This window comes from Melopsittacus undulatus, chromosome 2, assembly GCF_012275295.1.
Source record: "Melopsittacus undulatus isolate bMelUnd1 chromosome 2, bMelUnd1.mat.Z, whole genome shotgun sequence".
Taxonomy (NCBI): Eukaryota; Metazoa; Chordata; class Aves; order Psittaciformes; family Psittaculidae; genus Melopsittacus; species Melopsittacus undulatus.
Genome location: NC_047528.1, coordinates 17413960 through 17427315, shown reverse-complemented (window position 1 = coordinate 17427315; position 13356 = coordinate 17413960). Strand labels below are relative to the sequence as shown.

Here is a 13356-nt window from a genome sequence, read left to right as displayed (position 1 = left end):
AAATGCCAAGCAAGCTACCCCCAGGATGGGGGCAGAGCCATCTCATCAACATAGTGCAATCATTATGTGTAAACCAGGTAATTATTTTGGACACAGCACCCCACTGGCAGGGCCACACTTCCTCTGAGGCATGAGCTGCCAGAATCATGCATTCACTTACTAAAAAAGCTTGAAGCCCTCCAACAAGTTGATGTGGCACTTTGGACATGCACACAGCTTCTTTCTCCTTAAGAGGTTTCAGTTATATTAGTCCTCATCAGAAACCACTCTCCACCCTTGAGTACAGGTGGGATGTCACATCCCATGCTCCTTCACACAGAAAGTCTCACACGGCACGAGGAGGCTGCACTGAAGCTGCTTATGAAGAATGGTTCCTGGCCCAGATGAATCTTGGGTCATGCAAAGGAGTTGTCTGGGAGATTGCTAATAGTCGCAGGCCAAAATTGTACTGGGGAGTGTGCTATACAGGTCTTACAGTATGGATGGTTACACATTGGCTCCTCTGCTGCCTGAGCTGGCAGTCTCGGAACTCTGGTAGAGATGCAACCATAGTAAACATAGTTTTGAAAGAGATGAACTTGGACTAAATCATTTTGACTGTCAGCAGGTCTTATCATGCCAGTGTTGGAGCTAGATCACATGGCTGTCTGTCAGTTTAGAACAAGCTCAACTGTGCCTACAAAATAACGTGCAAGTAAATTGTAACCCAGAGCACGATATAATCAGATCCTCTTGCTATGGGAAATGGCATGTTCCAGAAGTTCCTAAGAGTTTGTGCAGGAGTGGAATAAAAATGCAATTCTGTTTGTAAAACACAGAATTTTATATAATGTACAGTTAGACTTCTGGGCAAACCAAACCAAAAAAATGCTGCTGATTAGGATCTCCATGATAGTCTGTAGAAACACTCCTATAGACAAGTCATGAACCAAATAGAATCATAGAATAGTTAGGGTTGGAAAGGACCTTAAGATTATCTACTTCCAACCCCCCAGCCATGGGCAGGGACACCTCACACTAAACCATGTCACCCAAGACTCTATCCACCCTGGCCTTGAACACTGCCAGGGATGGAGCATCCACAACATCCCTGGGCAACACATTCCAGTGCCTCACCACCCCCACAGTAAAGAACTTCCTCCTTATATCCAATCTAAACTTCCCCTGTTTAAGTTTCAACCTGTTACCCCTTGTCCTATCACTACTGTTCCTAATGAATAGTCCCTCCCCAGCATCCCTGTAGGCCCCCTTCAGATACTGAAGGCTGCTATGAGGTCTCCATGCAGCCTTCTCTTCTCCAGGCTGAACAGCCCCAACTTTCTCAGCCTGTCTTCATATGGGAGGTGCTCCAGCCCCCGATCATCCTCATAGCCCTCCTCTGGACTTGTTCCAAGAGTTCCATGTCCTTCTTACACTGAGGACACCAGAACTGTACACAATACTCCAAGTGAGGTCAAACAAAGTCATAACTATTGCACCAAACTCCCACCAGTGTTTTAAAAACAAGTGCCTGCCAACCCAGCATACCTGTTTGGCAAATAATTATTAAGAAATTCTGAACACCTGAGTAATATTTGTATTTCTGAAAAGTGATATAGATCAGGTATCCCATGTTACTATTTAACATATCTCAATGACTGCAGACAAAACTTGTTCTGTTCATACGCCACAAATAACGATTTCTGTAACTAACATCTTTGCACATACTCAACTGAGGCTGTAGAAAGCCGCTGCTGCCTCTGTGTAGTCAGGGCCACAACCCTCAACACAAGGTTCAAAATCCATTTCAACTGGCAATACTGAACAACCTAGACTAAAATCCTGTCCACTCTGACCACTCAAAATAAATAAAAAATGAAACCTTATCTTTGTAACTGCAAAAATACCCAGGAGGCTGCCATGAGACTGCAAAATGGCCCTAGTTCAGATAAAAATAGACTAAAGTTAAGATGCTTTCTTCAGCATCAGTATTAAGTGCTTTGCTGAACTGGGGCCTTAAAGATGACCAAGGTCATACAGAAACATTTTCAGAAAGTCAGTTTGCAAGCCTTAAATACATTCTGGCTTTGGATGAAGGATATCGGACTTTCAGCCTTACAACATGGCTTTGAGGTATTTCACACGAAAAGGTGAAATTTTAGAGGCTGCTGTGTTTCCTATTATCACTGGACATAATCTCTGAAAGCAAAAGCTTTACAAATTTGGTACAGCTTGCAATGAGTAACTGCATAGTTTTTATGCATCAGTGAAATAACCTCAGCATTATTTAAAAAATAAAAATCAATTATAAAAGACTGCAACTTCAAATCATGTGTTTAATGTAAGATACCATATACCCAAAGTGTTTCACAAAGATTTTATCAAAATCCAGGTCATCATGGATCAAAGTGTTATTGATAAAAAATTTAAAAGGATAAAAAGTTGTGAGTGGACCATATGCTACTCTGGAAGCATATCCTCTCCTAGTTCTTCATCAGCAAAGTCATCTTCCTCAGCTCTTTTTCTTGCAGCAGTTTTTGGTCTTTCTGCTTGTGGGCCAAGTGGATCTATGTAGGAGACATCTAGGTTTTAAAAAAATACATTTGAAACAGTTACCTACAAGTAATTTTAGCTTTGTTTCAAACATATATAATCAAACACAAGGGTGGGGTTTAGCATTACACATCTGTAAGATATGTCATTACACATCTTGTCTTTGATATGCAGACCAGAAAGAACAACAAGATACTGCATTCGGAATAACTGGGCAGGCATGCCCCAGGAGCAAAGTACCCGAGTGCTAGTGATAGGAGCTTCATTCTTAAAGATAAATTATCTTATTACAGTCATTAAGTGAGAAAAAAATTGGGAAAAGTGGATGGTGCAGCAGGACTGATGAGCTGGTTAAGGAATGGCATTTTAGGAAACACTACGTTCCACATGGATTTGGATTTTTAAACCCCTTTGAAAATTGTATCTCAGTGAAGAACTTCTAACTGCAGAGCCACAAGAACTGGCAGCAGATGTATCAAAAGTAGTAAGTATTTACATGGGCCACATTTACTACTGCTTTATAGTGAGCTCTAAACAACAAACCTGAAGCCACTCTTCACATTTATTTTACAAGGAAAATGTATTTCTAATTGTCTAATTTTACATGCTGTTACAATAACTTATTTTTTCCATCTCCCCGTCTTTAAGGGCCAGTAAAATATGAAGGTGTAAGATGCCCACTTACCTATTTCTTTACAGATGCTACTTTCATAGGGTTCACTTGTTTCAGGAAAAGCTTTTAGTCTGGCATTCAGCCTTTCCCCCTTGGTGCCACCACTATCTGGGAGGGGGGAGAAGTTGAAGACAAATAGTATGCTGTTACATTCTGTGAAATCACGATACAAGGGCAACATAAATTCAGCTACTATCTGTCAAACAAGATTTGGATGAAACCATCTTTTCATGATGGATACAGTACTTATTTGTAATAGTGGTCATTAAAACACAACGGACACTGTGTCTACATGTATGTGTTTTAATTTAAAATACATATACATATGCAGCCTTATTTACTTTGGAGTAAACACATTAAAATATTTCTGCCTCAAATGCTGACATTTCAGTTGCTTATAAATTACAGTCACATTTTGGAGTTAAAATAAGCATGATAAATATAAACACTGTCACAATGTATATGGACATTTCATACATCTATGTGCTTACTAATATGTTAGTATGATCCACCTGTTGAATACTGTCACAATTAAATGCAACACTAAGATTGCTTTTAATTAGAAGAGTATATTTGGCATGTGCTGTCTGCATGGCAGGCGGGTACAGTTCATGTACACAGACCATCCTGGCCCTGCATCTTGCTGTAAACACTGTACTGGCAGCTCAGTTTGCAGCAGGGCCCCAAGGAATGTGTCAGCTCCAAGGGCTGCCTCCTGCCCAGACAATGTCAGATTAACATTCTCTTGCCACAGCAGTATTCCAGACACTTTAAATATTCTGTTCACCTCTTAATCTCTTTCTCACATTCATGGCAAGCTTTCAATCTCTTCTGCTACAACAAATTTTAATGCAATTTTTCTCGTAGGAGAAAACTTTTAATGTTTGGCTTGCTATATTTACAAGGCAGGATATGCCACGCAGCCAAATACAAACACGCTTATTTACAATACGGAACAATGCTGTTACTAAAACTCCTCCATCTGTATGGAGGAAAAACAGATTTAATTCAGCAAACATGCATTACAAAGTCTGGAATTGGCGACACATTTCCATTGTCTTGTTTACTATAAATGTTCTTTTTATAAACGCTGTTACTATTAAAAAAATATTAAAAGGGCAAACCAAACCAAAAACCTCTTCCACAAAGATGACAAACCTTTATTTCTCTATAAACACCACTGCAGACTTCAGTTTACTCAGAACTGCAGGACAATGTCTCTGCTCCAAGAAAGATTTAATATAGTCACACATTAAACACTTAATATGTTTACAAGACACAAGTTACAGTCAAAGCATTGAAGCATGGAAAATCTATTTTAATGTACATCAGCCTCCCTTGGATCAATTCTCACTGATAGGTTTAATAGAAGAAGTGAATGCTTGATGAAGGATTTGAAGGAACTTAAAGAAATCAATGGGTTTGATTGGGAGGGCTCAACAAACAGGTTGTGAAATGACAAAAGGACTGCATTTTGATTTCACTGGGCTTTGGACACCCTGCACAACAAGGAGATGCGCACTGAGCTTCAAAGATTGTATGGTTGAAAACATTCTGTGGACTGTTTAGAGAAGAATACAGAATGTTTTAACAGGGAGAGAAAGAGTACGATAGAAGCAGGCACAAACTCTTGTGCAATGGAAAACAAGTAATTTATGAACTGATGAATAAAGTTGGAAGAAGCAGCAAGAAAATGCAAAGACAGGAACAATACAGCCGCAACTACACTAGGGGAAGACTGAAGTAGTAAAATAAACTCCATAGGTTTGGCTGGTTCCAGAAAGGAAGAACTGGGTGTAATGACAGTAAAAGAAGAAGAAGCTGGCGTATCAAAGGTTTTCAACTGTGAAGGAGAAAACACACAGCTTTTAGTGATAGTACCAGAGGAAGGCAAAATATTTTATATGAACTAAAAGAAGAAAATAAAGTGTAGCACTCAAACCAAAATGGCTGTGATAAACATAACACTGGAAGTTACCTGTACATCTTACTGCCTTAAACCAACTGAAAACAGAAGCATTCTTGGGCATCCTAGGACCCTTAAGTTTTATTAGGACTACATCCAAGATGTGAATGAAGCAGCATGTCCAAAATTTGAAGCTGAATTTCCACCCCTTTTCTCTCTCCATCTACTGGGTGTCCAATCCTTGAAGTATCTAAACCTCACCAACTGCCCCCCCCTCCCCCCCTGCATGGCTCTGACATTTCTTAAGCACTTACTGCTGTGACTGAGATGCCCAAAACAGCCATCCTGAGCAGCAAGATGCCTGCCTGATGTTCAGCATGTAATCTTGGTGCCCAGGCTTCCCTTTCTGAGTCAGTACAGTAAATGGAATTGTGAGCACTGTTACAGTGAGCAAATTTAGCTGTTCACACAAATGTAGCTTTTTTAGGTTTCAGACTTTGTTCAGTTCACCAAACACATTATTTACTGTGTTTAATGCACTCACTGAAGGGTTAGATTAAAGCTAGAAGAAGTGCAAAGGAATCAGCAAGAATATATGCCCAGGAATGGGAAAGAAAAGAAATGCTGAGGGGGACCGGACTTCCCTGAAGTTGCAAGTTATTTGATCAGTATATCCCCCCTTGACTAAATGCACCATGGAAAAAACTATGAAGAATAAACGCCTATGGGCACAGTGTCCTCTGAACACTTAAAATATAAGAACATAAGGATGCCTTAATAGATTAAAGATCTATCTAAACTGGCTTATTGTCCATACAAAAGAATGACAAGATGCTTAGGGAAGAGCATCACAAATAGAGCAAGCATATATAGTAGTTCTCCAAGAATAATTTCCTAGCCTCCCAACAATCTGTAAATCAAGCATATGTTTGGGGGCTGGGGGCTGCTCTTCATATTTAATAATGGATTGATTGATTTATTCTTCGAGAACTTGTTCAGTTTTCCCTTAAGCCCCTGTGAAATTTTTGCATCCAGAACAGAGATGAGGAGTTCCATCTTTCATTTCCTCTGAACCTACCAATCTAGCCTCACCTTGCCACAGAAAGGAGTACCCTGCCCTTTCTGCCCTGCCACATGCTGGCAAGTGGCAGCAGGCTGTGCTGGAGCAGGTTACCAGCATGTTTAAAACTAACCTAATGAAAACATTTTTTTTTTTTTTAGGAATCTCACTGGTTGCAATTCCAGTGGTGGATACTGTATGAGAAATTCCTCCAGTATTACAAAGGACATAAATTAGAAATGTAAGTAACATTTTACTGGTATTAAAGGTACCAAAAGGTAACGTTGTTTGGTAATCTACCTCCTCTGGAAAATGTTTATGCTACAAAGTGCATAGTGGGCTAATGTTTTGAAAGACTACAGGTGCGTTGCTAAATCCATGATGTGTTTAAATGCAGCTCTGTGTATCTTTCATATTTGGGATGAAGACTCCACCTTTGGAGAAGAGGGGGCTTTGGTTTGACCAAAGAGAACAGTAAGTTCAGTGTAACAGGCAGAATGTGAAAACGGAGAAACAGCCATGGGAAGCAGATGGAAGTTCATTTTTATTTGAAATTCTGTTAAATAAAAATCAACACTGTTTCTGCTATGCCAGTTCAGATAGCTCTTTAGGCAATTTCAGTTGCAGAAAACAGATTTTAGATGTTTTCTTAACTCAAGTATTTTCCATATTTATAAAAAAAGCTAAATCCTCCCCCCTCTCAGCCAATGGAATTATCCCACAATGATTTATAATGAGGTGTGAACAGGCACACAAAACCTACAAAATATAAATGATTTCAAAGTCCTGGCTAAAGGGTAACAAGAGAACCAGTTGCCTGTATCACAGTCAAGATTAAGATGCTTACAGCCCTAACATCTATAATGTGCTTCCATACAATATGATGAGACCCCTATGGGCTGGTAAAGGATGTCTGACTATGGGATGTTTGTTTGAGAGGGACAAAGCCAATTTCTCCACTGATACTGTCACAAGTAAAAATGAAAAAAAGGGAAAAAGACACCTAAATTATTCTTGCATTGTTTCCTTTCCAAATTCATCTGGCTAGGCTGAAGTAACAAGGAGAATGAAAAGTGCTCAGCCTTTCATCTACTAAGTTCAACACTGCTTCTTTGGGCTCCTGTCTGAGACAGCACGGCTCCTCTCATTCAGTACAAAACTCACCATTCACAGAGCAGGGCAAATGCAGAGACCAAGTAAACACTCCTATGGTAATGTATTCCTTAAAATCATACTTTCCCTTATCTATGAAAGGCCTTATGCTATTGAACAGTAAAAGTTTCTTAAGGTAATAAAAACCACAGTGCCTGAACTTCCAATTTCTGGATATTACCATCACATTTCTGCAAAACACAAAAAAGATAAGCATGAAAACAAGAAAAGCTTATTGGAAAGGAAATCTTTGAGAACTGCCTAACCTCAGATGTACTGCTAGCTCCCTCCAGGGGTTTGTGTTTGTTTGTTTGGGGTTTTTTGTTTGGTTTGTTTGATTGTGGGGTGTTTTTTTTGGTTGGTTGGGGTTTTTTTTGTTTTGGTTTTGTTATTCCTCCTTTTTTAAATTAGAAGAGGGATTTTAAGGGAGTGTACCGATGTCATCTACTTCCAACATGAATCAGAAAGATTACAAGTGGTAAATCTGGTAAAGTGGGAAAAAGGCAATTTCACTTTTTATAACAACAGGGAACAAGCGTGCTCAATTTTGGGTAGGCCTTTTAGATTTCATGCTTATCCTTCTCACAAAAGTAGACTTTAGTTGACACAGATCTAGATGTCAGTTTTCTTTTTCTCGATTTTTCCATTTTGTCTACTATCCATACATGCAGTAACCATATACTTCAAATTATGCTTTGGTGCATCTCATGCACCTTTTTGTTTAATTTATATTGGCAAAGTAGTAGGTGCTCTATGACGTACAAACACTGCTGACTTAAATTCTCTTCCCTCTTAACTTCCTCTTTAAAAGCAATTTTAAATCTTATTCCCTAAACCAAGGAAGCCTGATTTATTAATACTCCTAATATAGATAACCATATAGGGACAAAATACTTTGGGGGAAAAAAAATCCATTGTGCATGCCAGCAGGGTATGGGGATAGTGAGCTGGTGAAAGGAAAGAAATAAAACATGCATTATACCTAAAATATTTGGAATGCATACACACTTCATTTAGCTAGTAAGTACTCCAATTTAGCTAGCAAGTACTAAACTAAGAAGGATTCCATACTTCACTGGGTTCAGTAATGATGGCAAGTCCCTCATACAGGGTGGGAAAATGATCCCTTTTGGTCTTGGCAGCAACACTGGGAAAGGCTAATCTTAAACACAAATTTTCTTTTTTTTTTTAATTTTGAAGCCTTTAATTTATCAAAATTGTACTAAGATTCTGAAATAAAACAACCCATGTTTATACTTCATATGTGACTTCACTGCAAAATACAGATTCATAATCTGGTGAATAATGCCAAACATCGGACAAAATCATGTTTGGGCCTTCAGATTTCTCTCAGTCATCCTCAGTAAAAGGCAGACAAACTACATCACAGTCCTTAATGTCTGCTGCTGTGAATCATAGAATAGCTAGGGTTGGCAAGGACCTCAAGATCATCTAGTTCCAACCCCCACGCCATGGGCAGGGACACCTCACACTAAACCGTATCAACCCAGGCTTCATCCAACCTGGCCTTGAACACTGCCAGGGATGCAGTTTCTTCACTGATAAAAGTTCCCCAGAGTCAATCATAGTGGTTAAAAAACGTGTAATGTCCTTGACTCCTCCTAAAAATGCAGAAGTTGTACATCTCACCACAACTTTTAATGAGGAATCCCAGCAGTAAGTTAACTCCAGGCTCGACACAGGACCTTCTTTGTACCTCTGCTTGTTTGCCAAGTCATATCCAGAAAGGCTGGATCTTTGCCACTACATTTGTATAATGGAGACTTCTCAAATATGTTCTTATAAAGACTTGTTCCCAAACTGCTTTTTCCCATTCTTTCATAAATTTGACGTCATGTTTTGAGCAGCAATCTTAAGAGTTACTGATAGGACAAATTATAGGTAAATTCTGACCCTGGTTACTCTTTCATCCTTTTTATGTTGGCATCCTAAATGTCTGCATTTGCTCTTCTTGCATTACTCTCGTTATGGAGAGAAAGAGTAATGCCTTGTAGTCACTAGAATTTGCAGTCAAAGTTCCTCATGTGATCAACTTCAGAGTGGAGCGAAGGGATTTTTATATATTTTGTAATTTTTAAAATAAGACAACTTTCCATAGATTCTTCTGTCTTTAAAAGACAAATCAGTACTTTGGAGGATTAATATTGTCTTTGCATCTTTCCAGCTTGATCATTATTTTTATCCTCTTTTGTTAAATTACTGACTTACCCTCTCCTTTTCTGATAATAAGGGTAGAGATAATTACACAACATAGCTGTATGAAGAGAGACCCTTTGTGCCATTTACCCATATACCTCATGCAGTGTTTTGCACAGCTGTCAATATCCTTGCCTGCTACAAATGTTACTCTTAATTTCTATTTATTATATGCCATAGTGCATCTCCACTTTATGACAGAAAACAGGCACTGATGAGGTCTCACACTGCTGTTTTGCTGGTACCTCCAGCTGGCTGCCTGATCCTTATGTAACAAAGGAGAGTTCAGAAATGTTTCCATCCATCTCTGTTACCAAAATAAGGAATTTCACCCCAAGAATTACTTTGGCCTGGGGCCCAGAACAGGTAAAATTCAATCCTAGGTGAATGGTGTTTTTTCTGCACATCAAAAAATTATTTAAAAGCTTCTATTGTGAAATTACTGAGTTGAAAAAAAGGAATGAGATCTCTTTTAAGCATCCAAAACTCATTCTTAACCCTTAGAGAACCCAGGAGAGCAGTCTTCATAAATGTAGCATCACACAAAGGTTATGATTACACTAGGAATTTCCATGACTTTCCATGACCCTACAGAATTGGATAAATGTAGTAAAGTTATGTAGATGAAGAAATAAAATTTCCAAGTCAGAAAAAAAAATCTGTAAACTATTCCTCTGCAGGAAGAAGGGAAAAGTGGCAGGAATTTATAGAGAATATCTTTTTATGATGCCCACCAATATTAAGATAAACCAAAAGCAGAATACAAAGAAACCATTTCCTTTTTGAGTCAAAATAAGGATGTTTTTTCCAGCTGTCTGAAGCAGCCTGAAGTCTGCTAGTTTCCTTAGAAGAGCAGTGGGGAACAGTTAGGTTTAACATTACTAACATTCTGTGGATTTAAGAATGGGAGGGAAAAATCATTAGCCCTATAAATGCGGACTACTAAGTAGAGAAAAGACAAAGCAGGCCAGTTTCCAGACTTACATGGCTAAAGTTTTACATTTATGAAAGTCAGCATTGTAAATCTATAAAGGCAGAAAGACTGAGTAGTCAGAAAGCAAGCTTTCCTCTGTGGAAGACTCTAGTACTTCAACCTTGCTGTACTGGGAAAAGGGGGAGGAGCTCAAATATAGCACAAGTGTATTCTCCTTCTTATTGAAGCAGGTTGCACCAAACAGCTTCTTGAACTTTTGACAAACACCTAATGTAATAGGCTAGATGGTAGGCACAAACTCCCTTTCCTCCATGTTAAAGACTATGAATTCTTGGTTTTCATGGGTTATATATTCTGTTTTGCTAAAATAAATTATTCCTTTTTGTAAATATTCCAGAGTTAATGGAATAAAATGTTCAAATCCACAGTGAAAATAAGTAGAAATTTAGCTTTATGAATACACTGAGATTTGTATATAAAGCACAAAGCTTAGACCAAATGCATGCTGCTATAGTGGCTGAAGTTTCATAGAGCAGTGAGCTAATCAAAATGTGTGAAAATTTGTGAAGTACTTGCATATTACTCCATGCATGTTTGTGTGCATTTCAGAATGTAAGGGGGTTTTACAAACACTTTAAGAAAAACTGATTTCTTTAGAATCCAGACTAATCTGGTATTTAAGCATTAAGTACTTACCACTAATAGCATTTCCTTCTCTGCGGCTACGTGCACTGCCATCTCTTCCAGATTTAATGCGCTGGAGAAGTCAAAAAGGTTTGAAGAGAACAGAACAAAACCTCTATTTAGTAATATACAGTAGAGACAACTGAAAACTCAACTTACTAATAAAACAGTAGGAGAACATTAAACTAGGCTTGCTAAACTATAACTAATAAACCTTGTTTTTTCAATGCATAAAATTGTCCCTAAAATCAGTGTTAAATCCCATGTTTACATAAAAGAAGAGGTCTGTGAAATTCAAACAAAGTATCTCAAAAATTATTTTTCTTCAGATAAAATTTATATAAGGAATGTGTGTAAAAAAAGTTCAGATGTACCTTCATATATTACAGCTGAAAAAGCAGGCAACATAGCCCTGCTTGCATGAGTTCAAAGTAGCCTCTGCCTATTAACATCTTGTAAATCCCACAAGCTTTTTATTATTGTATAGATTCAAGGGGAGGAAGTAAGGAAATCTATAAAAAGAACTATTCACCCCATATATCTTAAATTTGGAATACTTGGCATGCCACTGTGCTTCACAGCAAAATTTAATTTGCTGTTGAGTGTTAAATGCAAGATAAAGGTGAAGGTAAATACTTTAAAAGCTGTGTTTAAAAAGTCAGCTCTCTTGCACTGAGGAAGGTACCATAAACATCTTCCAGCTGTGGGGTTTTTAGTATAATTTGAAAACTTCAACAGTTTATCAAAGCAATACCTCTGTATCACATAGCGGACTTGTCTTCTGGCAAAACACCAAATTTCTCATGCATGTACCTTGTCAATTACAAGAAGGTACATCTGGATGAAGGACTTTTCAATGGGTAGGTATAAAAACTTGATGTCTGCAGCATTCAACTGTTAGTAATCTCTGCATCTTATTTAAAAATATGAATTTGAGATCTGATTAACACACGTGCATGCTACCTAATCATGTATTCAGGTCAATTACTGTAGCTTTTTCACTCATTTTTCATCAGAAAAATACCATGGAATCTGGCAAAGTTGGAATGACACAGAAGAAGTGAATGAACTTTCATGACTCATGCCAACAGAAAGAGGAAGAACCCTTAAATCAAAACTCATAGAGTCAGACAGGAAAGCAGCAAGCCTAGCATGAAACCAGGAATGGTCTTGGAGCAGCTCAGTCTGGGACCAGAATTTCTCATGCTTTTTATTTATTTTGGGAAATCCTCAAGTCTAAAATATGTTCTCTGAGTTTTGTATTAAATATCCTATTCATGGTCCTGTGAAATAGCACATATTGGTCCTTCAGGAAGCATGTTCAGACTCCAAATGCTAAATGACTGACAAGTCTGCCAGTGGAAGCTCAGCTTCTGTCTGCCAGAGGGAAGTGGTCCCTGTATGACAGAGCTCTCATGGGATTTAAATCCTAGGACTTTACTCCCAAAATATTATAGAAGCACTGCAGCTTAAAACATATGACTCAATCCTGTAAAGTTCCAAGTGAGTAGTTTATAAGTCACCCCATTCTAAAAGCAGACATTTAAAATAGGTCCAATGTTTTCCATGCTATAAATGCCTATTTCTCTCCCATGACTGCAAAAGACATCTAGGATTATTAGTCCAGATGTAGCTATCTGAAGGTAAAGGCAGTAAATCCCCCTCATCCCCCTCCCCCATATTTGCACCTATGACCACTGCTTCACACCACTACCAATTAGGCCCTCACTCACAGTCATTAAGCCCACTGAAAGGAAATAAATAGCAATGTGCATATACATCAGTGCTAAGAAGGTTATGTGAACTTTTACACTATTATCTGTCTTTTTTAAACTGAAACATGAAAAACAAAGATTAATGCAGTCAGGAGGGGAAGAAGAAAAAAAAACAGCATACAAAGGTTACAGAAAAATCCAATGCTGTGAGAGGCAGGGAGAAACACTTCTACACAGAATGAAACCCACAGATGTTCCCAGATTCTTGGCTGGATGTCTTTAACAACTTGTCCGTATTTGAGAACCGAGTGCAATAAATCTTATAGAATATTTATTTTGGTATAAACTCTATGTGGATGTACATATTCTGGAAAAAACAATGCCAGAACAGCAAATTTTGATAAATTTCTATAGGAAGACAAAGCCTGTGTGCAGACTTTGAAACGTCACTATATTACACTAGCATTTATCTTTTCTCTCTAT

At 38.3% G+C, this 13356-nt stretch overlaps 1 protein-coding gene across 5 annotated transcripts in view; it reads right to left on the bottom strand.

The window, feature by feature from the left end:
* Nucleotides 1-2295: 2295 nt before the first annotated feature.
* Nucleotides 2296-13356, bottom strand: part of IFT88 (intraflagellar transport 88) — a 47654-nt gene continuing 36593 nt past the window's right edge. For all 5 annotated transcript variants that reach the window (XM_031049538.2, XM_031049542.2, XM_005149752.3 and 2 more), the window contains 3 exons: nt 11171-11231; nt 3218-3313; nt 2296-2561 (listed from right to left, as the gene is read on the bottom strand). In XM_031049538.2, coding sequence (XP_030905398.2) covers nt 2440-2561; nt 3218-3313; nt 11171-11231 — 279 coding nt within the window. In that variant the 3' untranslated portion in view covers nt 2296-2439. The remainder of the gene's footprint in view (nt 2562-3217; nt 3314-11170; nt 11232-13356) is intronic.